Genomic DNA, 21718 nt, shown 5'->3' on the forward strand with positions numbered 1-21718 from the left:
CCTGATTTGTGTCGATCAGATAAAAATTGTCAAAGTTATTAAAGAAATACTTTTGTATGGGCAAAAACGTCTACTTACTAGGGGTCTTAGTTGCTTTGGCTGACAATCTCGTATATTGTGCCGTCTAAGGTATATTTTGAATGTGGTACTATATCGATATACAACATATACCATTTGGTATATTTTTAGTATTTTTGCAGTAAATTTGAGAATACCGCAAAATATATTACTTTTATTCAAAATGGGTAGCGGGTATCTCACAGTCGAGTACACTCGACTGTAGCTTTATTACTTGTTTTTCTTTAATGGGAACCAAACCTGCAATAACAAAGATCCTTCGTTTAAAGTTACGCTTGCTATACGTTTATTTCGATTTGCGTTGACCTTTTCCGAGAGTACAAAATTATAAAATTTTATCATTTTATCTTAAAATTAAAAAATTATATTAAAATTATTTGTATACCTATATCATTTTATCTTATAGTATAAAAATATACACGTATATTAAAAAATAGAAACTTTATTGTATTTTCAAAACAATACGAAGATTAGATAAATTTCGTTGCGTTTTAATCTTATTTTGACCCGAATGTTTTTATTATATATCTAATCCTTGAGGCGGACTTGATCTGATTTTTCACTTAATCCATATACGTATGTAGTCAAATTTAAGTACAATTTTTTGGGACACTAGTTTCAATAATTAGTCAATAATGAAATTGTTTTCGGCCAATTTTTACCTCGGAGAAGTGTTTTTCTATAGCCGAGGGATTGGAATTCACTGATTTGGAATATCTGTTTCGGTTAATCTCTACGTTTTCGCCGTCCCATTGCTTTAAAAAGTCGGAAGATTCAGCATCCCAAGGTTTCGCTGTTTCTGGCCGGTGTCCACTCTTCCGACGATTGTAAGGAATGTGCTCCTCTACAATAAGAACAGGTTGAGGTTTGGATGGTTCTCTTGGGAGGGAAATCGACCCAAGTGCAATCATAACTGCGATCTTTAACTTGGCAGTGTTTGTAGTGCGATTGATCGAGACGTACTGCATCCAGAGTCTCATTAGTTTCGGCCTTGTTCTGTTCCCACATGGAGAGTCGTTTACTTTTATCATATTTCTCACACTTCTGGCGCTCACGTCTCATCACATTGTGATCCAAGTTGCATGGATTAAGGCGTGCAATAGGCATCCGCTTGGCAATATGTCGAGTTTGGGCGTGAGCAATCTTCGCATTCAGCAATTCAATGGCGCGATTAACCATCATTTTGGTTCCGTTGTTAACTTTAACCATTTTTTTGTTGATCTGTTTCTCTATAACATCGAAAAAAAAAGCCACCTCTAAATGAAATTTATAAATTGTATTTTATAACTTTGCCGACGATTCCGAAAAGTGTGTCTGTCTTGAAAAAATTATTAAAAGTAAATTCTGTCGTCCCAATAATTCGTTATGTTGAGATGTCAAATAAATTACGGCATACTTGATTTCATATTTTTGGGAAACTTAATATGTATATACAAATATAGTGTATGCTTGTTCAGTGTCGCGAATACAGCTTGAAATACTCTAATGAGTCACCGACTGGCAGTTAATATATTATTAATATATTATTATATTATAAATATTCAAAATATTTGAATCAAATTTACTTTATATTCGATTTTTTTTATTTCAGGCCCCTTATTTCGAAAAATTTGAATAAGTCTTAATTGCTTTGGTAGGCAGTCAGAAATATTTTCTGTTATATTGTATAATTTGCATGTATTTTTAGTATGTTAATTTTGTATATTTAAATATTTTTTTCGGACCGGTGAAGCTTTCAAACTTAAAGACTATCAACTTTCTTTAGATTTATACGTTTCGTGTTTTCGAAAAACTAATTATATATAAATTAAATACGGTAAGGATGGTATACGAGTACTTATAGGATTTTATAGTGTAATACAAATATTTTATTAATTATTTTCCTTTAATATATATTCTTTATGCATTAATTTCTTTGCACTTCAATATATTCAATTATAATCCAAATTCAAAATACGAGTAAAATTTAAAAGAACATTCGCTGAAAAGCAAAATCTATGAATTCTGGTGAACAAAAGAATATCCAATTTTGTCCAATGCAATGCAATGTAAAGTTTACTTAAAAACTACTATAAATTTTAGGCATCAGTTATAGAAACGCGATTGTCTTGGGCTGAGCCTCTTTTCGCAGAAGTTCTTTTGTATAGCTTTTGGATTGGAATTTAAGCAATCGGGATGTGGGTTACGATTCTTCTGAGTGCCGGAACTGTACATTTGCTTCAGGAAGTCTGAAGCCTCAGCGTCGCATGGTTTTGCAGTTTCCGGGCGGTTTTCACAATTCCTACGTCTGACAGGAATGTGTTCATCGAGAATAAAAATTGGCTGAGGCTTAGTTTGTTGTCTTACTGGAAAATCAACCCAAGTGCAATCGTAGATGCGCTTTTTAAGTCCACTGTGTTTGTAATGTGACTGATCGAGTCGAGCTCCGACCTGCACCTCATTTCCTTGATCTTGCTTCTGTTCCCACATAGAGAGTCGTTTACTAGCATCATATGCTTGGCACTTCTGGCGTTCACGCTGCATTGCGTTGATATCCATGTAGGGACTATTCAGACTTGCCACAGGCATCCGCTTGGCAACGTGTCTAGTCTGGGCACGTGCGATCTTAGCATTTAGCAGCTCCATTACGCGATTAACCATCATTTTGGTTCCATTGTTACCCTTAACCATATTTACACTTATCTATCTATTTTCAGTTTAACGCTGCCAAATTGAGCTACTTATATGATACAATTTCTTTCAGTGCCAAAACGTGTGTCTGTCTCGAAAGAATTAACAAAACTGCTTGTAAATGAGTTAAAGCCAGAAACTTGTATCGTTCAGATGTCAAACGGCTTACTTGATTTTGTATTCGACAACTGGCTACGTTTTTGTACATGTGTACATATGTGTATTCCAGATGTTGTAATGTTGTTGGAGTCTGTGTCGGTCACCAGGTTAGCCAATTAGCGCATCCATGACAGTCGATACTAATTTCTTTAGAAGCACCGCAAGACCTTCAGTTTGGATTTGTCCGTTGAGTACGTCAGTATGGGGATTAAGATAATAATATTGCCTCTATTGGCTTTAATATTTGTGGATCTTTCCTTATCCAATCAAATAGAGATTCATAAGGATAGTTTATTATCGCGTCGCGTTCGTGCTTTAATATTCCCGAACAAGGCAGCAGTTTTGCTTACAGCCGCGCTAACAAAAATTGTTGTGGGTGGACGGCCAAGCGGACTGCAATACAGTCTCGAGTTTGATATGTATGTTCCTTTGCCCGATACGATCGAAGGTTGGCGTCCCAACATTCTAATAGGTCCTACTACTAAAAAACCAGCAGCAATGAAACCAAATCGACGTTGGGAAGGCCAATGGCATCGCTATGGCGATAATAATGTTTATCCATTTAGCAGGCAAAGTATTCACTATGAAGGTCCCTACCGGGCCGGAAACTACGTCAAGTAATACATATAATTATTCTATACTCATACATAAATAATTATTCATATACAATTTCTTAGATATGTTAAGCCCAGTGTGCATAAAGATTTATTTTATAAGAGCCCTTGGAAATTGACGGAGGAGCCTTGGCAGCGTCATCGTTCATCTAATGTTCAAAATGAGGTATATGATTCTTGGTCTGATGTGCCCAGGTGGAAGCTTAATCGTGGCTACAGGGAAAGACGCGAAATCTTTGACCAACTGGAAGCAATGGGAAATTTGTAAGCCGGAATATATTCATATCTATTGATGTAATTGATAATTAATAAGCTAATGTCTTTCAGCTTTCAACTGGATTTTAGATCCTGCATAAAGCGGGCCATGTGCGAGCTTCAAGCCAGGTTTAATATGCAACACAAAACTAGCTTCCTTATGGATGATCTATTACGAATAGTGCTCACGTAAGACAAAGACAGATAATCTGTCTATAGGACTTAAAATAATTTTGATGTTTGTAGCGTTCCCGATGATGTAGCCGATGACAAGTATCAACATCGCATGAATGGTAGGGATTGTGTTCGTTCCTATGCAGTTAGCTGTCCATATTCGGTGCTTGACTTTCTCACACGAACATCTAAAACGAAGTAAACATTTAATTTTAATTCAAAGCCAACGTCTTAACTAATCTGTAAGATGTTTCGTCAGTTGGGAACTTAATGATTTAGAAGAGGTTCAACTTTTCGGAATTAAAAATTTACTCTCAAAATTCCTTGTTTATAAATTTTGGGTTTTCTCTTCTTTTTGGTTTTTATTTAAATTTTTATAAATCATAAAAATGCTTGGATTAAGCTCGGTCTTAAGACGTTTTGCGATATTGGGTCAAGTGAATAAGCTTCAGCTCGCGACTACACTACGTTTCAAGTCAAAGAAATGTAAGAAGGGCAATGTTGAGAAAGAAAAGTGCAAGCAGGGTAAATTCTCTGAATTCCCATGTGGACGACCAGAAAATTTGCTAGTACGCCAGCCCAAGGTGAACGAGGCTAAGATGACAAAGCCGCCATCGATCTGGCTTAATCCATTCTGCGATGAGGATGCACCCTATTGTCCATTTAATCCGCGCTTCGACGACATCTACTATGTGGAATCGGACAAGGCCAAGCGAAAGTATTGGCAGACCTGGGTCGCCTGTCCGCCCATGCAGATCAAGAAAAAGAAGATTTGTTGCTTTGAGAATATCAAGGCTGCTCCTTTGAGACGTCGCACACGTAACAAGCCAAAAACTGCCTGCCCACAGCCAGTTGACTGCACGGTTAAGGAGAAGTTGGATTGTCCACGTTTCAAAAGACGCTGCCACAGAGCTGGGCGCAATCCGCCAGACTGTGTGAAGACAAAGAGACCACTGATCTGCAGCAAGCCGTTGACACCTTATCCCGCCTTCTCTGAATGTGTTCGCATGAAGCCAAATGCTTTGCCATTGAGCGAATGCATTTGCTGGAAGAAACCGATGGTTTGTGAGGCCTGGGCAGAGTGGCGACGTCGCTCCATGAGGAAGATGAGGAAGGTTTAGACCATCGTGGATGCATTGTTGATGCCCAACAATGGTATTGCTGACACAGCCAAGCCCAGGAAGGGATCGCGCTATATTGTGCATCATTAAGTTAAAATGCTTCCGCCTGTGTCGGAGGTTTCCTAGTTTTGCTTGGCAATGACACACCCTCTTAAAAAAACAAACATGACGCCATTTCTTTTAAAGTTGTTACATAATATATTTTCTTTACTTTTTGGATTGTCAGATAGATATTTTCGTGACGTGCGTTAAAAAGTCCCAAACCCTTGGGCTGCATTCGTTGTAAGTTTTAATGCAATCGGCACCAGCGCGACCAGCGTCTCTAGCATTTATGTATTTTTCGGCCACATTATCCATCGTTGGTCTGTTGTACTTGGATTTTAATTTCTATATTTATTGAAAGTGCACAATTTGTACTTACATCAGCACTGCATTGAGAATCTCGCTAAAGATATTGACATCATCGAAGGGCAGTTGGGATATTTCGCATATACTGCGCAGCAGGCAAGTTGTGCCACTTTCGCTGCCCTGCAAACTACGGAAGATTGGATATGTAATTTTAATGAGAACAATTTTAAAATTATATTTGACTTACTGTTCCATGCCCGTTTCGATGGCATCGTAGAGCCAAGTTCGTGTAGAATCGTGATGTATTGTAGACTGCAAACCTTTGCGCAACTCACGGGCTGTGCTCACAAAGGCTGTAGTATTCCAAAAACTCCACCAATAAAGGGGAATTGTTGTGGGTATCCATTGATTTTGTACATTGTAGAAGAACCAAAATGATTGATCTTTGTCTACCTGCTTGACGGGATGCGCTACGCCAGCGACAAACTAGATGAAAAATCGAGAAACACTTTAAATTATTATTTCGATATGTAATTTAATAACTTACCTTCACAACGCCTTGACCATTGTAAATAGCTACACGCTTGGCACGATTTAGCTTTGGAAGGATCGGTACGTGGCTTACATTGTCGGATCTGACAGTCGATAAGGTATTGGGTACGAATCTGTTGGTATTCGCTGCTATCAGGCTAATGCCAAAGACAACTGCCAGCAGTAGCACGACTTGATTTTTCTCGTTCATCTTGTCATTGGTGCTCTTGGCAAACTAATGTGTAGCTGACAATCGTAAAGCTCTGAATAGAATGGTAAAAGGCCACGCAACAGTTATTTGTTGAAGAAATTGACAGTTGAGCTACACAGCAAATGACCGGGTTGTGCAATTCCTAAGAGAACTGGGAGTTAAGTTAAAAGTAATAATTGCTGATGTGTAAATAAATAAATATATGTATATATTGGATCTTCTTTGATATTAATTATTAATTATAATTATATATCACACTTTAATTTTTTTTGGAAGCTTATTTTAATTTTTAGAATAAGACACAACGATAAATATGTTCGTTCATGACCACATATTTATGAATTGAATTATTAATCTTTAATATCAAGGAATTAACATAAGAAGATACAGTGACATATTTTTATTTATTTTGTCTTTTTTATACTATATACTATACTACATTTCTGTTTAATTTATTGTACGTTATGAATGACTTAAAACTTTTCTATTCAATATATGCAAACATTAAGTACTGTGGAAACCTTTGTAATTGGAAATATTTCTATTTTCTATTTATATTTTATATATTATATTTTTGTATTATGTATTTATGTCTGCGATCATTAAATGAAGAGAGTGCTTAGCGTTATATATGGTTATGGGAAAAAATTTGTTTAATCTGCATTAATAAGTAATTATTGTTATTAATTACATTCTTGCGGTGTAGGGTATAACTAGTTTCGCGTGGACCTCATTATATTAGAGCACTCCAACTTTCTATTGTTTTTTGTTTAGAATTGTTTCCCAAGTTGTACGTATATATAATGTTTGCCCTAGTTCTGCAGTTTTCGTTGTTCTAATTGCTGCTCACGCATGGCAAATGCTTCACTCATTAACAGTTCTGCTTAATTAAAGACCCAAATAAACAAATCAATAGTATGGAAACCCGGAACATTAATGCGTTCAAACATGTGCTACAGACCGTAATTCTAAGATGCTTCACAACGAAATGCGACGGCCACAGCAGCACAACAGCAACTCTATCAACGGGATATTCACTGTGATCATCGTGGTTATAGTGATCCTGACGACGGGCACAACAGGATTTTTACTGTATCCAGCATCAACGATATTGCAGCTTACATCTTCAATGTCAGTGCCAATCGATATACCCGATGCTCGAAAGGTCTTCATGGATTTGGGGTTTCAAATGAACTATAACATGCCATATGATGTCGCCTCATTCTATAATCCCACCATTTGGTCCAATGCCCTGGAGCGTCGCAGGCGGCATACAGATGGTTTCACTGGCACAGTCAAGGAGCTGATGGAGGCAGAAAATGGCATACATCCTAATGATTTTACTGCTGGTGAGTTGTACACGGGCTTGGAGCGCAGATTAGAGGAGAATGGCTTTCATAAATCCTGCTTATTACGCAGTGTATGTGAAATAGCTCTGCATCCTTTAGCTGATGATCATAGCTACAGCTTCACCTTGATCGTAAAAATCATCACCTTTTTGCTAACGTAAGTAGATTTTTATTGAATTAATGGAAATATATACATAATGATTGTTGTATTGATTTTATAGACCCTCGCAGCATGAAGGCTTTGGGCCAAACGAAAAGTTGTATCAACATCGTTATGAACGCGCTGAGAAAATAGGTTTCATGGGCGGTGATTGTCAAAAAGCCTATCCTAAGTGTGAACTGGATGTGTTAACTATATTCAGTAAAATAGTGAGATGAAATAAATGTGTCGTACCTAGATATTATTATTGTTTTATTTATTTGTTTTCATGGCATTGAGAAGCAGCAGCATCCATCAATTAATGTTGTTTCATAAAAAACTTCAACTAAAAGTAAGCAATCAATTGATTGAAATAACTCAGGCAAACCCAAACATTTTTAAATATATTTAATTTGTTGCTTCTTCTTTAGTTTAAAATGTTAAATAGACTATTAATTATGAAATTTTCTTTATCTATCTGTTCTCAGTTGAATCTTAAGATTATAAAAGAATCTATTGGTTAGATATTTGTAAATAAATGTATTAAACAGTAAACGGCTTTCTAGGAAGCAATGCTAGTCTCTGTCTTAACCTGAAATCCTACCATGTTAATCTGTTAAGTGGTTTGCCATGAAGTAATAAAATACTTCCATTAATTACTTGTTACAATACTACGAGTGCTTTATGATCAATGTGCATGTCATGAAGTGAAATCCAATAGAATATTCATGCAAATTTTTGCTGGCCATTAAGCTAAAATCACATACATTAGTTGGCATCAAGTTATTTACTGTATTGTCTTCAATGACCAGAAGCTAAGCTCATTAGGCGTCATGGACTTAAGCATTGATTGGTGGCACATGCGCCACAGTTAATATAATTGCAAATTGGAAAGTCTTTAAGCACTTTATTTTAGCTGATTAGTTTGCTAATGCCGCCCAGAATGTCCACTGGACACTCGGTATATAGTTTTGCGCAATTTTCGCCCAGAAATCCCTGTTGCTCTGCCTCCTCTTAGATTTCACGATACACAGTCTCACTGGGTGCAAAGGCCTCATGCAGCGATGGCCTGAAAATGTACAAGAACGATGAGTATTTGTGCGAGTCATTCAGAAGCAATAAACGAATACTACGCCACTTACGTTAACGTAAAGGTCAACAATGCTGTTAGCATGTTCTGGTGTCCATCATCGAAGGGATGTCGGGCCAATTCGCACACACTTCGCAACAGACAGGACTCATCGATGCCGTACCGCGTCAGCATATTTTCAATGCTCTCATAGAGCTCCCCCGCCGTAAGGTCATTGGGATGCATATTCGTTAGTCCGTTAGTAGGCATATACTTCTGTGTTTCGTTCCTCAATTGACGTTTGTGGCGACGCTCGAACTCATCTGGCCAAATGGATGCCGCATAAAAGCTAGATGGCTGCGCGGGCAAATTGTAGTTCATCTGCAGTCCCCAATCCCAGAATAGTTTCCGTTGGGGTATTACCACTGGCACCGACAACGACGAGGTAACCTGCAGCACTGATGATGCTGGAAAGAACAGTGGCATTTCCCCATGACTCCCAACTATAAGCAGTAATAGCTGCAGAGCCCCGATGTAGTGCACACGTTTAAGATACATTTTGTTGTGAGAGCAACTAGAACGTCAGACAACTCGAAGCGATGACAACGAAGTGCGTTAATTAAAATCACAATATCAGTTGCTAATGAAACACATGAATGTTACAGTTTACATCACGGGGTCTCTTCTATTCATCTCATACCTGATGCTTACTCATTCGTTTAGACTTTTCAACAACAACTCAGAAATCAGCAATCAGTATTATAAGGCTCGGCGCTATTTATTTTTGGAGAAATTGAAAAAACGAGAGTCTTATAAACTGAATTTTATGAATTGGGTAATATAACATTTGTGATAAGTCGCAAGACATCATGTTTACAATGAGAATAGAGCTGCGCACAATTTTTGCCCAGAAATCCATCAAGTTCAGCTTGCTCATAGGCTTGCTTATAGACATGCTCACTCTCCAGAAATCCTTCGTGCTGTGATGGACTGCCGAATAGAATTTTTTTTAACTATATGTATTTGATGGTTAGTATTTGAGACATACCTTAAAAGAAAGTTCATTATATCGCTCAACATATGTTGATTATGTTCGTCGAATGGATGCTTTGACAGCTCACAGACACTGCGTAAAAGGCAAGTGTCATGGAATCCATAGGAAGACAATGAATCTTCGATTGCAGCGTAAAGTTGACCAGCTGAGAAATCTTTGGGATGTGTTGCTGCGTTTGTATTGTAACCATACTTGGTATAGAAACTGACATCTGTTTCGTCAGTTTGAAGAACATCACGTTTAGTTTTATAATTGGCGAATCCCGGCCAAATGGGTATACTATAGAACGAGGTTAGATTGTAGGGCAAAGAGTAGCTGACTGCAAAACACCAATCGATTAGTATTCGACGTTCCGGATAATACTCGGCAACGGGTACCGAAACCGAGTAGGTCAACTAAATAGTCAGATCGATGTTAATAATTATTTAATTTAATTAATTTAACAAAAGCAATTTCAGCTTACGCCCAAATCAGAAGATGCCGGATATAGTAAGGAGCTGGATGAACTGCAGCTTATAAGTACAAAAAAGCACTTGGTAAGTTAATTTTTTTGGGTCCATTTTATAAGCCCGATCTACACGGTTTGAATATAATATTTCAACTGATCGGTCTGTTAACACAAATGCCCAACAATAACTTCAGAAATTGGGTATATAGGCTAATGGACCTTCATGAGTACAGTCAATAAATCAAGACATCAATCAAATCCAAAAGCACTGAGTAAATATTGAATTATTCTGTTCACAGAAAGTACTTCTACTTATCCCAAATGCATGTCAGGCTTTCGCATCATTTCGTGATAGGCATTGACATGCTTCGTGCTCGGATTTATGTACTTTTACTGTTGCTCAGCTCAAGTCAAGGGGGAATTTCAACAATCTCCAAAGACTGAACTGACTCAGCCTGCCTATGAGAGAGTTTTCAGTAGAAAGAAACGTGCAATCATTTTTCCACCAGGTTCATTTCTAAAATTTACCTGCAACTTTAGCAAAGGATTAATTTCAACATATCCGCGTGGTGTCAACTTCGTTCTGGAAGAAGCAGTCTACTTTCCCATTCCCGGTAGCAGAGATGATCTATATCCGAAGCGTTTCTTGCCAAACACAACTCCAAAACCAAAACCATCAGAAACGTTTGTCTATATACCTGGTACAGATTGGCGTTTCAAGGCGGTGTCATTGCCCAAAAAGAAACTACAAGTTCAAACACTGAAGACGCATCGGATTGATGTGGACGGCTCTAACAATCCATATAAATGGCAGCAATGGGCAAAATATGGTGAAAAATGGGCATCAACTGCCAATATGAAGTGGAGTAATAAAAACAAGTGGTCGAAATGGACAACACCTGCTCCAAGATGGACAGCAGACTGGTCGAATCAATGGAAAAGAAAACCAAGCAGACCTCAAAAATCTTCTCCATCTGATTCTATACATTATCATGGACATCGTGATCGCAGACAGTTGTTCGATCACTTCAGTGGACTGAGTTCTCTGTAGGTATATCAAGATTTCGATTAGATATTCAATATATGTATGACAAAGTAATATTATTTTGCAGTTTTGGTATTGATGTTAAGTCGTGTATATTGCGTACTATATGTGACTCAAAGCGCCTGCTATTGCCTCCTGGCTACTCCATGCTCCATGATATGCTGCGCTTAGTTTTCACGTGAGTTTATCAAAAGAGAATATAATAAAAATTTACAAACTGTTATATTTTTTAAATAGCATGCCCAGATTAGATGGTCTGGACGATGATTATACTCGTATCATGAGCAGGGATGCCGATCAATGTGCCCAAGAACTGAAAACTAAATGTAATATGAACCTATTGATCTGGTTATTAAGTGGCAGATTGAAATAAATAAATAATATTAGGTTGTTTGGTAATGACATACCGGTTTCTTTATTGATTTTTGACGACGATGTTAACATAGTTAGCATTTTCCGATTTAAGTGCTATATGTAATGTAATATAAAAATAATAGACGTGTTTTTACTATATACTCTTCACTTAATTTTTGTTTTTATAGAAAATATGTTCACATAAGAATAAAATGTTTTAATCTTAGGTTAACCTCTATGAACCTTAGACATAAAACGTCAGAGTCTAATGGTGAAAGCTAGTTAATAAATCTCTTTATTGGAGTTAACGGTGCACCATCGCAGTAGTTAGTTTACTTATTTCATAATTTTCTCTAGCTTGTGGAAGGTAATCAAAATGTATTATTCGATCTCTTATTGGTTTAAAAATTTACACCAATTGATTTTAGTAATTGTTAAGTACATTTTGGATATTTGAGAAGCTTCAGTGAACCTTTCACTTAAACATCTCAATCAGTTAGTGTGCACCATGCGTGGTTGTCTCTTGATACAGTTGATCGGTCTAATGGCCTCAGCTGTCCTAGTTCTGGGCAATAAAACCGAGTTAAATCATGTTGTTGAACGCGTTTTTTCACGTCAGAAACGTTTTGTGCTTTTTCCAAAGGGATCGAACTTAAAGTTCACAGGACAATTGAGTAAACGATTACTTTCTCAGTACCCAAGCGGAGTGAATATGAACATTGAGCAGGCCTGTTATTATCCTGTGCCCACCACTCGTGAAGATGTGTATCCCAAACGCTTTCGACCTCGAACAACAACTACTCCGGTGCCATTAACAACAACAGAGCCAACTTTTGTTTGGATCCCGGGCACAGATTGGCGCTTCAAGGCGACTGCTCTTAAGAAACCGAAACCCCTTAGATTGCATCAACGAATTGATCTTAGACCTGATGCACCGAGCTATGTTGATACTACCCAGTGGCAGAAGTGGTCAAAGTATGGACAACAGTACAAGGATTGGACACCAGCTGAAAAGTATACGAAGTATGGAAAGTATAGACAGAACAACAAAAATTGGTCACAAGCTGGACAACAGTACAACAACTGGAAGCCACCTGCAAGTAAGTGGAGCAAGTGGACTACAGAGTCTCCGCAATGGACCAACTATGGCAAACGTTGGCAGAGGTCAAAAGAAGAACCAATGGAAGAAGAGCCCTACGATCCTGAAACTGCTGATTACGAAGCCATTCCCTATCCAGACCTTCATCATCTCAAGGATTGGCGCCACTATCATGCTCATCGTGATCGTCGACAGCTCTTTGAGCAATTTGGTGGATTTACACAACTGTATGAAGCGCTTTTCTAATGTTTATTGTAATATTAAAGTATTAGTTTTTGCAGACTCGGCATCGACATTAAGTCTTGTATCTTAAGAGCCATGTGTGACAGCAAACGTTTGCTACTGCCACCAGGATATTCTATGATCCAAGACATTGTTCGGGTGGTCTTGACGTAAGTAGTAAATCATTATCAATAGTCTCAGATATAATATAATATTATCTAAATCAGCATGCCCACTGTATCTGGACTTGAAGATGATTACAGTCGCATAATGCGCATGGCTCCAGAAGATTGTACTCAACAGTTGCGGAATCAATGTAAGATAAACCTATTGGCATGGTTCCTAGGCCAGAATAAAACATAATTGTGACAACGTTAAGACAGGGTTTTATTACATAAATGGTGCATCCCATATGGACTGTTTGCATTCCGGATAAAGTGCAGCACAGTCTCCATCTTGAGAATGAGCTTTATCGTAATGGGTCTCCGGTTCTTGATCCAACGCTTCTGGTATGGTAAACACTGTCCGAAGTAGTTCGCCAATAAAATTGCCAGGTTGTTTTTCAGTGGACTTTTGGGCGGTTTCACACAAAGTGCGCAGCACACACTGGTGGCCATTTTGACCACGTCTATATAGAGAAAGAAAAGGAAAAGTAAATTAACATTTTTTGGTTTTTAATAAGAAGAGAATAAGGAATTTCCATTACACTCAACTAAATCTTCATTCTTTATTATCAATATTAACTAGTTGAATATTTTGGAGAAAGGTTTATCAATTAAATCAACTAAGAATTAAATTTTTAGTTTTTGGGTGCTTTTTTTATAAGTATCAGTTTAACTCATACTTACTTGTTAAGATACTTTTCGATTCTTTCGAATAATGTTTGCCGACTGTCGCGATGATATTTGATTTGATGGCTCTCTAATCTGCTTAAATTAGTATCGTGTGCGCTACTTGTGCCACTTCTGCGATGACGATGATGTGGATTCTCAGCATCCGGAATGCTGCGTTTGCCAAAGACGGGATAAATCTTGTGATGCTTCGCTTGACCTGATACGCGTGGACGCTTCTGTTTACGTTGAGGTTTCGGCTGACCATAGGAGACATTATTCTGGTGACTCGCATCTTTATTATATAAGCTATTCTGATGGCGTAGGGTGTCCTTCAAACTAAAGGGTAGAGCAATTCAAAATAGTGAGTTTAAATGTACATAGCTGCGAACTTACTGCGAAGCCAGAGCCCAATAGGGAAAGCGTGTGTTCTGAGCCGGACTGTAGGGTTGTGACCAGTTATCGAATGGGTATCTCGTCGGGCTGCTATTGTAGGAGTAGTAATAATTATCCTTTCGTCTGGCTGGTATATTTGGTTGTCTGTAGAAGCTATCGCTATATTGATGAGATGGGTGCATAGGAGTTCGAAAAACAGGTGAGCTGCTGTAGTATGAATTATAAGAGGGTCTGCCAATTCCTTTGTTTGACAGGTTTATATAGTTGGGCTTGTAGTTATTGGTATTACTGGCTTGTAAATCTGGTTTAGGTGCATCATCGACGTAGGTTATGTTGGACACAGTGTCGTTGCGGCTGATGTCTAGTGTGCCTTCGTCAAGCTTAGTTAACAAATCCTTAACCGCTTCACTAGGCGGTTTGCTGGGCAATTCCCAAGCCAGGGCAACCGTAACACCCAGCACCAGATAGTTGGTGTAGTCCACCACGCAGATAATCTCATCGAAAACTGCGGTACAAACAAATGGAGCATTCAATTTGTACTTCATTTAGACATCTTGGGACTCACCCATTTGAAAAGAGCTGCCCTCGGGAAATACCAAATAACGCCGTTTCCTGGAGAGCAACACTTCTGTCTGCCTTGTTCCACTGGCAGATTTGTTAAGCCTCGCCTCGATGAGCTGTTCAAAATCCGAACTGACATCGCTGCCAGCAGTACTCTTGGCCACACTCAACAGTGGGCTAACAGTTGGCAGCTCGATGCCTCCTCCGGATTTGAGCGCATCTCCAAAGCAGTTCACAAGCAGCTGCAGCAGCAGCAGAAGCGACAGCTGCGGTAAGAGCAAACAACCGACTGGGGTATTGCTTCTTCTTTTGTTCCTGATCCACATTTTCCCACACTTGCGGTCAACGCGTCGTCCATACGCCAACTGTCAGTTTGAAAGTTTCAAAAGCTGCGCCAAGCAAACGCTAACGCTAACGCCAGAACGCAAAACTCTAACTCAAACCAAATCCAACCGGACCCATTGAAAGGTAGACAAAAATGTTGCGTTTAGTTCTTGCTTTTGCTGTTAATTGCGGCCATTTCCCCCAGCGCCGCAATTTCTCCTTTGCTCTTTGACTATCGCTTCCTTCATCGCATTCTAAGAATCTTCTTTTCATTGCCGCTGGTCGCGTTGAAAAGTTTTAAGTTTGACTTGGCAGCGCTTGGTGTAACGTTTGCGTGCTACTTTTTCTTTTTGTTCATCATTAGTTTTCGCACTCTTCTTCTTTTGTTATACCCTAGTGTTTGCAAGGCTCTGAAGTGTAGCTTAGACTTGAGCAGCTTAATAACAGAGTACAGCTTCAAAATCTCAGATTGAAAGTTCATTGATTATTCTTTATTTCATTTTCACACTGCGGCTTTAAGCTTAGCATTTATTTCACAGCCATTTTCTAGTCGATTACGCCTCACAGCGGAATTTTTAATATATGTATTTATTTTTTTCTTTGTTTCTCTGTTTTGTTCTGACAAGCAGTTTGTCTTTCGCTTCGTCTTTGTTTTGCGTGCTCATTGGTCTATTTAAAGGCTCAAATTACTTTTTCACGCCACCAACTTCAGACTTCGGACTTGTTTTGGTTAAAAACAGCCATACATTTCTTTAGATAAAACTCATTGGCACCAACAGGAAAGTTCGAGTTATACACAGACTAATCGCATAAACCATACTTACAATGATCGCGAAAGTTGCTCTCGCTAACTTTACAAGTTGATATTTGGAATCGATATTTGAAAACATTTTTTTTGATTAAGTCTCATAATACTGTTATGCCGTACCATGCTCAAAAGTTTCGGGATCAATGTAAGCTGATCTAATTGATTTGGTTGAATAAAAGATAATTACAACAATATTTTGACAGCCTTTTATTGTAAGAATGGAACATCCCATAAGGACTGCTTGCATTCCGGATAAAGTGCAGCACAGTCACCATCATGAGCATGGGCTTTATCGTAAAGTGCGTCCCGATAGGCAGCAGGCTCGTGATCTAAAGCTTCTGGGATAGTAAACACAGCTCGAATCAGTTCGCCGGCAAAGCTACCGGGTTCTTTTTCATTCGATTTTTGGCCGGTCTCACATAAAGAACGCAGCACACACTGGTGTCCATTTACGCCGCGTCTGGGAAAGAAGAAAATAAAAGCATATAATACTTTCTTTCCATTCATTGAAATGATTTTCTGGTTTAAGTAGTGAGTGTTGCTTTCAACATCATGGGAAATCAACCAAATACAGTACTTACTTATTCAGATATTTTTCAATTCTTTCGTATAATGTTTGTCGACTGTTGCGATGATATTTGATTTGGTGGCTCTCCAATCTACTTAAATTAGTATCGTGTGCGCTACTTGTGCCACTTCTGCGCTGACGATGATGTGGATTCTCAGCATCCGGAATGCTGCGCTTGCCAAACACGGGATAAATTTTGAAATGCCTTGCTTGGCTAGATACACGAGGAAGCTTGCGAACACGTTGAGGCTTTGGTTTGCCATAGTAGACATTCTTATGTTGATTCTCATCACGATTATAAAAACTATTCCGATGTCGTAAGATATCCTCTAAACTAAAATGGATAGAATTGAAAGAGTGTTTCAAAGTATATGACTTTTTACTTACTGCGCAGCTAGAGCCCAATAGGGAAAGCGTGTTTTCTCGGCCGGACTGTAAGGTTGAGACCAGTCATCAAATGGGTTCCTCACCGGACTGCTGTTGGATGAGTAGTAATAATTGTCTTTACGTCTAGCTGGTATATTTGGTCTTCTGTAGTAGCTATCTCTATACAGATGCAACGGATGCATGGGAGTGCGAAAAACAGGAGAACTGCTGTAGTATGAATTATAAGATTGGTTCCCAACTCCTTTGTTGGACAAGTCGATATAGTTGTGCTTATAGCTACTGTTGTCGTTATTTTTATTGCTGGATTGTTGAGTGTCTTGTTCCGGCTTAGAAGCATCATCAACATAGGTTATGTTGGAAACAGTATCATTCCGACTGACGTCTATTGTGCCAGACTCCAGTTTGTTCAACAGATCGTCAACCGCTTCACTGGGTGCCTTGCTGGGCAATTCCCAAGCCAGGGCAACCGTAAGGCCCAACACCAAATAGTTGGTGTGGTCCACTACGCAAATATACTCGTCGAAAACTGTGATTGTAAACAAAATAAATTTGTGCATTCAATTCTTATTTTAGGTAGAAGCCTTTGAACTCACCAAATTGAAAGGAGCTGCCCTCGGGAAATAGTAAATAACGCCGCTTTCTGGAGAGAAGATTTTCTGTCGGCTTTATTCCACTGGCTGATTCGTTGAGCTTCGCTTCGATGAGCTGCTCAAAGTCTGAACTCACATCGCTGACAATTTCACTCTTTGCTACACTCAATAGTGGGCTAACAGTTGCCAGCTCAATGCCTCCTCCCCCTTTGAGCACATCTCCTAAGCATAACTCTAACCATTGCAGTAATGATAGGAGTAAGCAACCGGCTAAGGTATTGTTTCTTCTTTTATTTCTGATCCACATTTCCAAACACTTGCGGTCAACGCGTCGTCCATACGCCAACTGCTAGTTTAAGCGTTTCAAAAGTTGTGTCAACCAATCGTTAAGCCATAACCCAAAAATTCTAACCAAAACTCAACCAAACCCAACCAAACAGGCAAAATTGTTGCGCTTAGTTCTAACTGTTAATTACGGCGGCAGTTCCCCATGCCGCAATTCCCCCCTCGGCATCATTCGTCGTATTCTAAGAATCTTCTTTTATTGTTGATCGCTTTGGAAACTTTTATGTTTGAATCATCTTGGTGTAACGATTGAATGCTACATTTTCATTCGGTTTATGTGTTCACACTTTTTTTGTTTAATCTTACAATTATGTAAGATTTTATAATATCTTAGATTGATATTTACAGAGCTTGGTCATTTCGGGAGACAGAGAAAAATATTCCATAAAACTCTTTTATGAAATATTTAAACGAATAATATATTTGATAAATTACTATCGGTAATGAAATGTAAAAGTTTTGATTTTTTAGTTTATTAACATAAATGAGGTTATCATAAACTTCAAAATTTGGAAATGTAACTAAAATTAATAGCAAATATGTATTTAAATTACTAAAGAAGACGTATCGATACTTTAATGAAAATACTCATTAATTAATCGAAGAAAAAAAGATGAATATTTTGAAATCGTATAAGAACAATGCTTTATGCGTGTTAATAGAGGGAGCGTATTTAATTAAAAAAACATGTGTAATGATATACATATGTGTACACATAATGATTTAGTTTTGCTAAATTATATAATTTATGCAATTTAAAAAGTCGTAGATTACTCTTTCAAATAGTTAAAATTTTAATTGAAATATGGCACATTATTACCTACAATTCGACACATTATATTTTCTTAATTAATCAAATGATTTATTTATTGAGTTTTATGCTAACGATAGTAAATGTTGCAAATTCATCACTAATTCTATCGATTGTGGGTGAAAAAAAGTGTCATAACTGTCAAAATTAAATTATACAACATCAAACTCTGAATAAATTGAACCACTAAAAGCTAATCCCAAATATGTACACCATTGCACACAAAGTCTACGCCCTGTGGCTGCCTGTCCGAATAAATTAAAAATGTAAATAATAATGAAAACAAACAAGCTGCATCATAATTATTATTTGGTTTTATTCGAACCAAAATTTATGATTACAATCGCCAAATAACTGTTGACAGTCGCCAACCGCCCGATGTGCCTCCAGATACATTGATGGAATGTGTTTGTCCGCTTCAATGCCTTCAAGGCCGCTGGGCAACTGAAAGATGGCCGACAACAGCTCCATGATGAAACTCTGTGGATTGTGTCCATGCTCTTGACGCTGTGCCGACTCACAGAGAGCACGCTGAATGCAGGAAGTGCCATTGAGTTGTCTTCTGTGGAGTATAAACAAGTGTTAATATATAATTTTTAATTTAATTTCTATATAGTAGAAAGTGAACTAAAACCCTTTTGACATACGTTTTGTACAAACGTTCGATCTTGCCAAAGAGCAGTCCGCGTGAAATCAAATGCTGGCGCAGATGCAGCCGCTCGATGGCGTCATCATTGATTTGTTGTAGTTCGACGTGACGTCGACGTCGCCGTTTTCCAAACACTGGATAAATTATGTGCCTGGGTGGCTCCTGCAACAATTGACGTGGACGTTCTGTCCAGCTGCTGTAGCTCCTGTGTAAATTGGTAAGTTGCTGAGTATTACTTAAATAATACTTTCAATTTGTATTTCACAAATAATGAATGACTGAATTAAGGAAAAGTTTTAAATATGTGAATTCAAATTGAATTAAAGAGTGCTTTCCGCATAAATTAAATACTAGTCACAATTTGTTCTTTAGTTAGCTTTTTGCATATTTTAAAATGTATGAAAGCATGCTTTGTTTGATGGTGTTTGAGCACATAATTCTTAGAGTGCATTTACCTTTGCGTGGTCTGCGCGTAGGAGCTCCACTGCTGTTGCTTTTGACGCCAATTTTGCTGAACGCGCACTTTGTTGCGCTGCCACCAATTGTCTGACCAGTCGACAGATGGAATGGTTGTTGGAACAGCTGGAGGAGATGTGCCTGCCCACTGTCGCCACTTTGCTATTGACTGTCGCGCATGCCAATTAGCCGGCCTCCTAGCAGGCTGTTCTCCATTAGCCGAATTTGCATAAGCGGAAGTGCCTCCGCCGCCATTGCTCTGCACATTCGTATAGTACGCTGAATATCTATGTGCATTGGTTGCATATGTCGATGTTGATGCTTCTGCTGCTGTTGCTGCTGGCTGCGCATGCATTGACTGCCAATTAGTGGCGGTTCCAATGTAGTCCCCATTGTCCAATGGAGGTACTGTCTCGGACTGCTGCTGCAATTGTGGCTGTTGCAGTTGCTCTGGCTCTACGCTGTCGTTGCGCCTCACAGTGCCGAGAGTGCCATCATCTAGACGAGTGCGCAGGTCATGCAGCAGCTCGCTGGGTGGCTTGCTGGGCAGCTCCCAGGCCACAGCACAAGTGACGCCAAGAATGGCAAAATTCGTATAGTCCACTATCGGTATGATTAAATCAAATACCAACTGGAACGAGCTGCCCTCGGGAAACAAGAGATAACGCTTCTTGCGATGCAACAGCAAAATATGATTACGCGATGAATTTATGTCATGCTCAATGGCTGCATATTCATCACCTGATATATGGGAATATGTCAAAGGAGCAGACGACTCTGTCGTTGCGGCTTCAATCAGTGCATATGATTCATTCCCATTTGGTTCGCTGCGACGAGGAATTCCATGACGGAAGAGCAATATTAGCAAGGCACCACAAAGAGCACAGCCAATTATAATGGCTTTTGCCATTTTTCTGGCTTCATTCATTTCACTTTAAATAAAATTCAGTTGCACTGCACTGGCCAACATAGCAGTGGGGAAATGGAATAGAGAATAGATAATTACAGTGGTTTTTGGTAATTAGGTTAAACATTTTTCGCAATTATAAACTTATTTTGAAAATAATATTCCATAATGCTCGCTTTCCGTTGAGAATTTAACATTGCCGAATTATATTTTCATTAAATGAAAAAGTAATCTGAGAAGTAATCGTAAAAAACTGCACGTTTTTTCGTATAAATACTACTTTCAAATGGTTTGTTTTGTTTCTTCTTCACTTGTTTGGTTCACATACTAATTATATATTGTCTTTGAAGCTCATTGTGGTAATTAATTAACTGTAAAATCGCTATTAAATGTGTACTATTAATTTAAAGTGTAATCACAAAAAGTTATTAAATATTTATATACGAAATCTGCACTCTTTCTGATTAAACATTTGTTTCCACTTCTTTATTTTTTTATTTTCATACAATCACTTTTTTTTGCTGCCAAGTGTAATCAATATTTGATAGGTCATTTCCCATAAAATGTTGAGTTTATGGCAATACACACACTCGCACACAATCAACACATTGTTGAAAACAGAGGAACACATTGAGCAAAACCTTTGGAGTGAAAGTCAAACACTCGAATTTTTTTGCTCAGTAGTGTAATTAAGCAATAGGAGAGTCGCCCAGTTGGGCCGCCAATTGGTCGCTTTGCCCTGGCACTTACACACAATTTGCATAATTTCACTTTGGTCCCTACGATGCGTTGCGATGTGATGCGATGGTTTCATTCCATTCGTTGGAATTGCCAATCATGCGTTAAATTAATGCAATTTTCAACAGGATTCTGTGTGCTAAAAATGTGGCAACATTCGGCGAGTTGCAGCGAGCTTGGTGTCCACAATTAAAACGTGTCCATTTTCAATGCCTCGAGTGCAATTGGACACAAATTTATGATGCAGATAATTACCAATAGAGAGGCGACGAGTTGTGCAGCGATCGAATATATATGGTATATTTTTTTTCAGTTCTATTTTTGTATTTTGTTGTGTTACTTTTACATTGATGCCATTAGCTGTCTGAGCTGAACTGATACGATGCACATACGCGCATAGTGTCCGCT

At 38.4% G+C, this 21718-nt stretch overlaps 12 protein-coding genes across 15 annotated transcripts; 5 read left to right on the top strand and 7 right to left on the bottom strand.

Annotated features, from left to right (window-relative positions):
* Positions 1-500: 500 nt before the first annotated feature.
* On the bottom strand, positions 501-2853 carry LOC132786408 (uncharacterized). The gene has a single exon (XM_060792927.1). It carries the CDS (start codon positions 2746-2748, stop codon positions 2164-2166), a length of 585 nt encoding a protein of 194 aa, XP_060648910.1. The 5' UTR covers positions 2749-2853; the 3' UTR covers positions 501-2163.
* A 167-nt stretch (positions 2854-3020) lies between these two features.
* On the top strand, positions 3021-4157 carry LOC132786265 (uncharacterized). Of its 2 annotated transcripts, XM_060792755.1 has the most exons (5): positions 3021-3098; positions 3182-3524; positions 3585-3785; positions 3849-3965; positions 4023-4157. In XM_060792755.1, exons 1-5 carry the CDS (start codon positions 3035-3037, stop codon positions 4150-4152), a joined length of 855 nt encoding a protein of 284 aa, XP_060648738.1. In that variant the 5' UTR covers positions 3021-3034; the 3' UTR covers positions 4153-4157. The 2 variants fall into 2 exon arrangements, with proteins under 2 accessions (XP_060648738.1, XP_060648737.1); XM_060792754.1 differs by having other exon boundaries at positions 3075-3524.
* Positions 4158-4215: 58 nt separating this feature from the next.
* Positions 4216-5296, top strand: LOC132786267 (uncharacterized). The gene has a single exon (XM_060792756.1). It carries the CDS (start codon positions 4340-4342, stop codon positions 5069-5071), a length of 732 nt encoding a protein of 243 aa, XP_060648739.1. The 5' UTR covers positions 4216-4339; the 3' UTR covers positions 5072-5296.
* Positions 4383-6172, bottom strand: LOC132786268 (uncharacterized). Its single transcript, XM_060792757.1, has 4 exons — positions 5967-6172; positions 5667-5905; positions 5493-5606; positions 4383-5435 (listed from the first exon to the last, which is right to left on the bottom strand). Exons 1-4 carry the CDS (start codon positions 6159-6161, stop codon positions 5294-5296), a joined length of 690 nt encoding a protein of 229 aa, XP_060648740.1. The 5' UTR covers positions 6162-6172; the 3' UTR covers positions 4383-5293.
* Positions 6173-7142: 970 nt separating this feature from the next.
* Positions 7143-7892, top strand: LOC132787180 (uncharacterized). Its single transcript, XM_060794098.1, has 2 exons — positions 7143-7667; positions 7732-7892. The coding sequence occupies exons 1-2, from the start codon at positions 7150-7152 to the stop codon at positions 7886-7888; spliced, it is 675 nt and encodes a 224-aa protein (XP_060650081.1). The 5' UTR covers positions 7143-7149; the 3' UTR covers positions 7889-7892.
* A 677-nt stretch (positions 7893-8569) lies between these two features.
* On the bottom strand, positions 8570-9276 carry LOC132787505 (uncharacterized). The gene is made up of 2 exons (XM_060794574.1): positions 8792-9276; positions 8570-8718 (listed from the first exon to the last, which is right to left on the bottom strand). The coding sequence occupies exons 1-2, from the start codon at positions 9274-9276 to the stop codon at positions 8664-8666; spliced, it is 540 nt and encodes a 179-aa protein (XP_060650557.1). The 3' UTR covers positions 8570-8663.
* Positions 9277-9477: 201 nt separating this feature from the next.
* On the bottom strand, positions 9478-10280 carry LOC132784076 (uncharacterized; the record flags this gene model as incomplete). Its single annotated transcript, XM_060789460.1, has 3 exons — positions 9478-9708; positions 9767-10167; positions 10236-10280. Coding segments are annotated over 3 exons (612 nt in total), but the record flags the coding sequence as incomplete, so codon positions are not given.
* A 303-nt stretch (positions 10281-10583) lies between these two features.
* On the top strand, positions 10584-11638 carry LOC132785584 (uncharacterized). The gene is given in 4 exon segments (XM_060791737.1): positions 10584-10637; positions 10639-11267; positions 11333-11443; positions 11503-11638. Coding segments are annotated over 4 exon segments (930 nt in total).
* Positions 11639-12127: 489 nt separating this feature from the next.
* LOC132785901 (uncharacterized) lies at positions 12128-13304 on the top strand. Its single transcript, XM_060792214.1, has 3 exons — positions 12128-12945; positions 13000-13110; positions 13168-13304. Exons 1-3 carry the CDS (start codon positions 12128-12130, stop codon positions 13301-13303), a joined length of 1065 nt encoding a protein of 354 aa, XP_060648197.1. The 3' UTR covers position 13304.
* LOC132785900 (uncharacterized) lies at positions 13078-15139 on the bottom strand. The gene is made up of 4 exons (XM_060792213.1): positions 14732-15139; positions 14167-14671; positions 13789-14109; positions 13078-13568 (listed from the first exon to the last, which is right to left on the bottom strand). The coding sequence occupies exons 1-4, from the start codon at positions 15051-15053 to the stop codon at positions 13331-13333; spliced, it is 1386 nt and encodes a 461-aa protein (XP_060648196.1). The 5' UTR covers positions 15054-15139; the 3' UTR covers positions 13078-13330.
* Positions 15140-16066: 927 nt separating this feature from the next.
* On the bottom strand, positions 16067-18255 carry LOC132785755 (uncharacterized). 2 transcript variants are annotated; one of them, XM_060792022.1, is made up of 5 exons: positions 18185-18255; positions 17408-17753; positions 16815-17340; positions 16441-16761; positions 16067-16319 (listed from the first exon to the last, which is right to left on the bottom strand). In XM_060792022.1, the coding sequence occupies exons 2-5, from the start codon at positions 17709-17711 to the stop codon at positions 16067-16069; spliced, it is 1404 nt and encodes a 467-aa protein (XP_060648005.1). In that variant the 5' UTR covers positions 17712-17753; positions 18185-18255. The 2 variants fall into 2 exon arrangements, with proteins under 2 accessions (XP_060648005.1, XP_060648004.1); XM_060792021.1 differs by lacking the exon at positions 18185-18255 and having other exon boundaries at positions 17408-17948.
* A 586-nt stretch (positions 18256-18841) lies between these two features.
* On the bottom strand, positions 18842-21696 carry LOC132785751 (uncharacterized). 2 transcript variants are annotated; one of them, XM_060792015.1, is made up of 4 exons: positions 21566-21696; positions 19665-20619; positions 19208-19414; positions 18842-19122 (listed from the first exon to the last, which is right to left on the bottom strand). In XM_060792015.1, exons 2-4 carry the CDS (start codon positions 20591-20593, stop codon positions 18876-18878), a joined length of 1383 nt encoding a protein of 460 aa, XP_060647998.1. In that variant the 5' UTR covers positions 20594-20619; positions 21566-21696; the 3' UTR covers positions 18842-18875. The 2 variants fall into 2 exon arrangements, with proteins under 2 accessions (XP_060647998.1, XP_060647999.1); XM_060792016.1 differs by having other exon boundaries at positions 19665-20624.
* Between the last annotated feature and the right edge of the window lie 22 nt (positions 21697-21718).

This window comes from Drosophila nasuta, chromosome 2R, assembly GCF_023558535.2.
Source record: "Drosophila nasuta strain 15112-1781.00 chromosome 2R, ASM2355853v1, whole genome shotgun sequence".
In the NCBI taxonomy this organism is placed as follows: domain Eukaryota; kingdom Metazoa; phylum Arthropoda; class Insecta; order Diptera; family Drosophilidae; genus Drosophila; species Drosophila nasuta.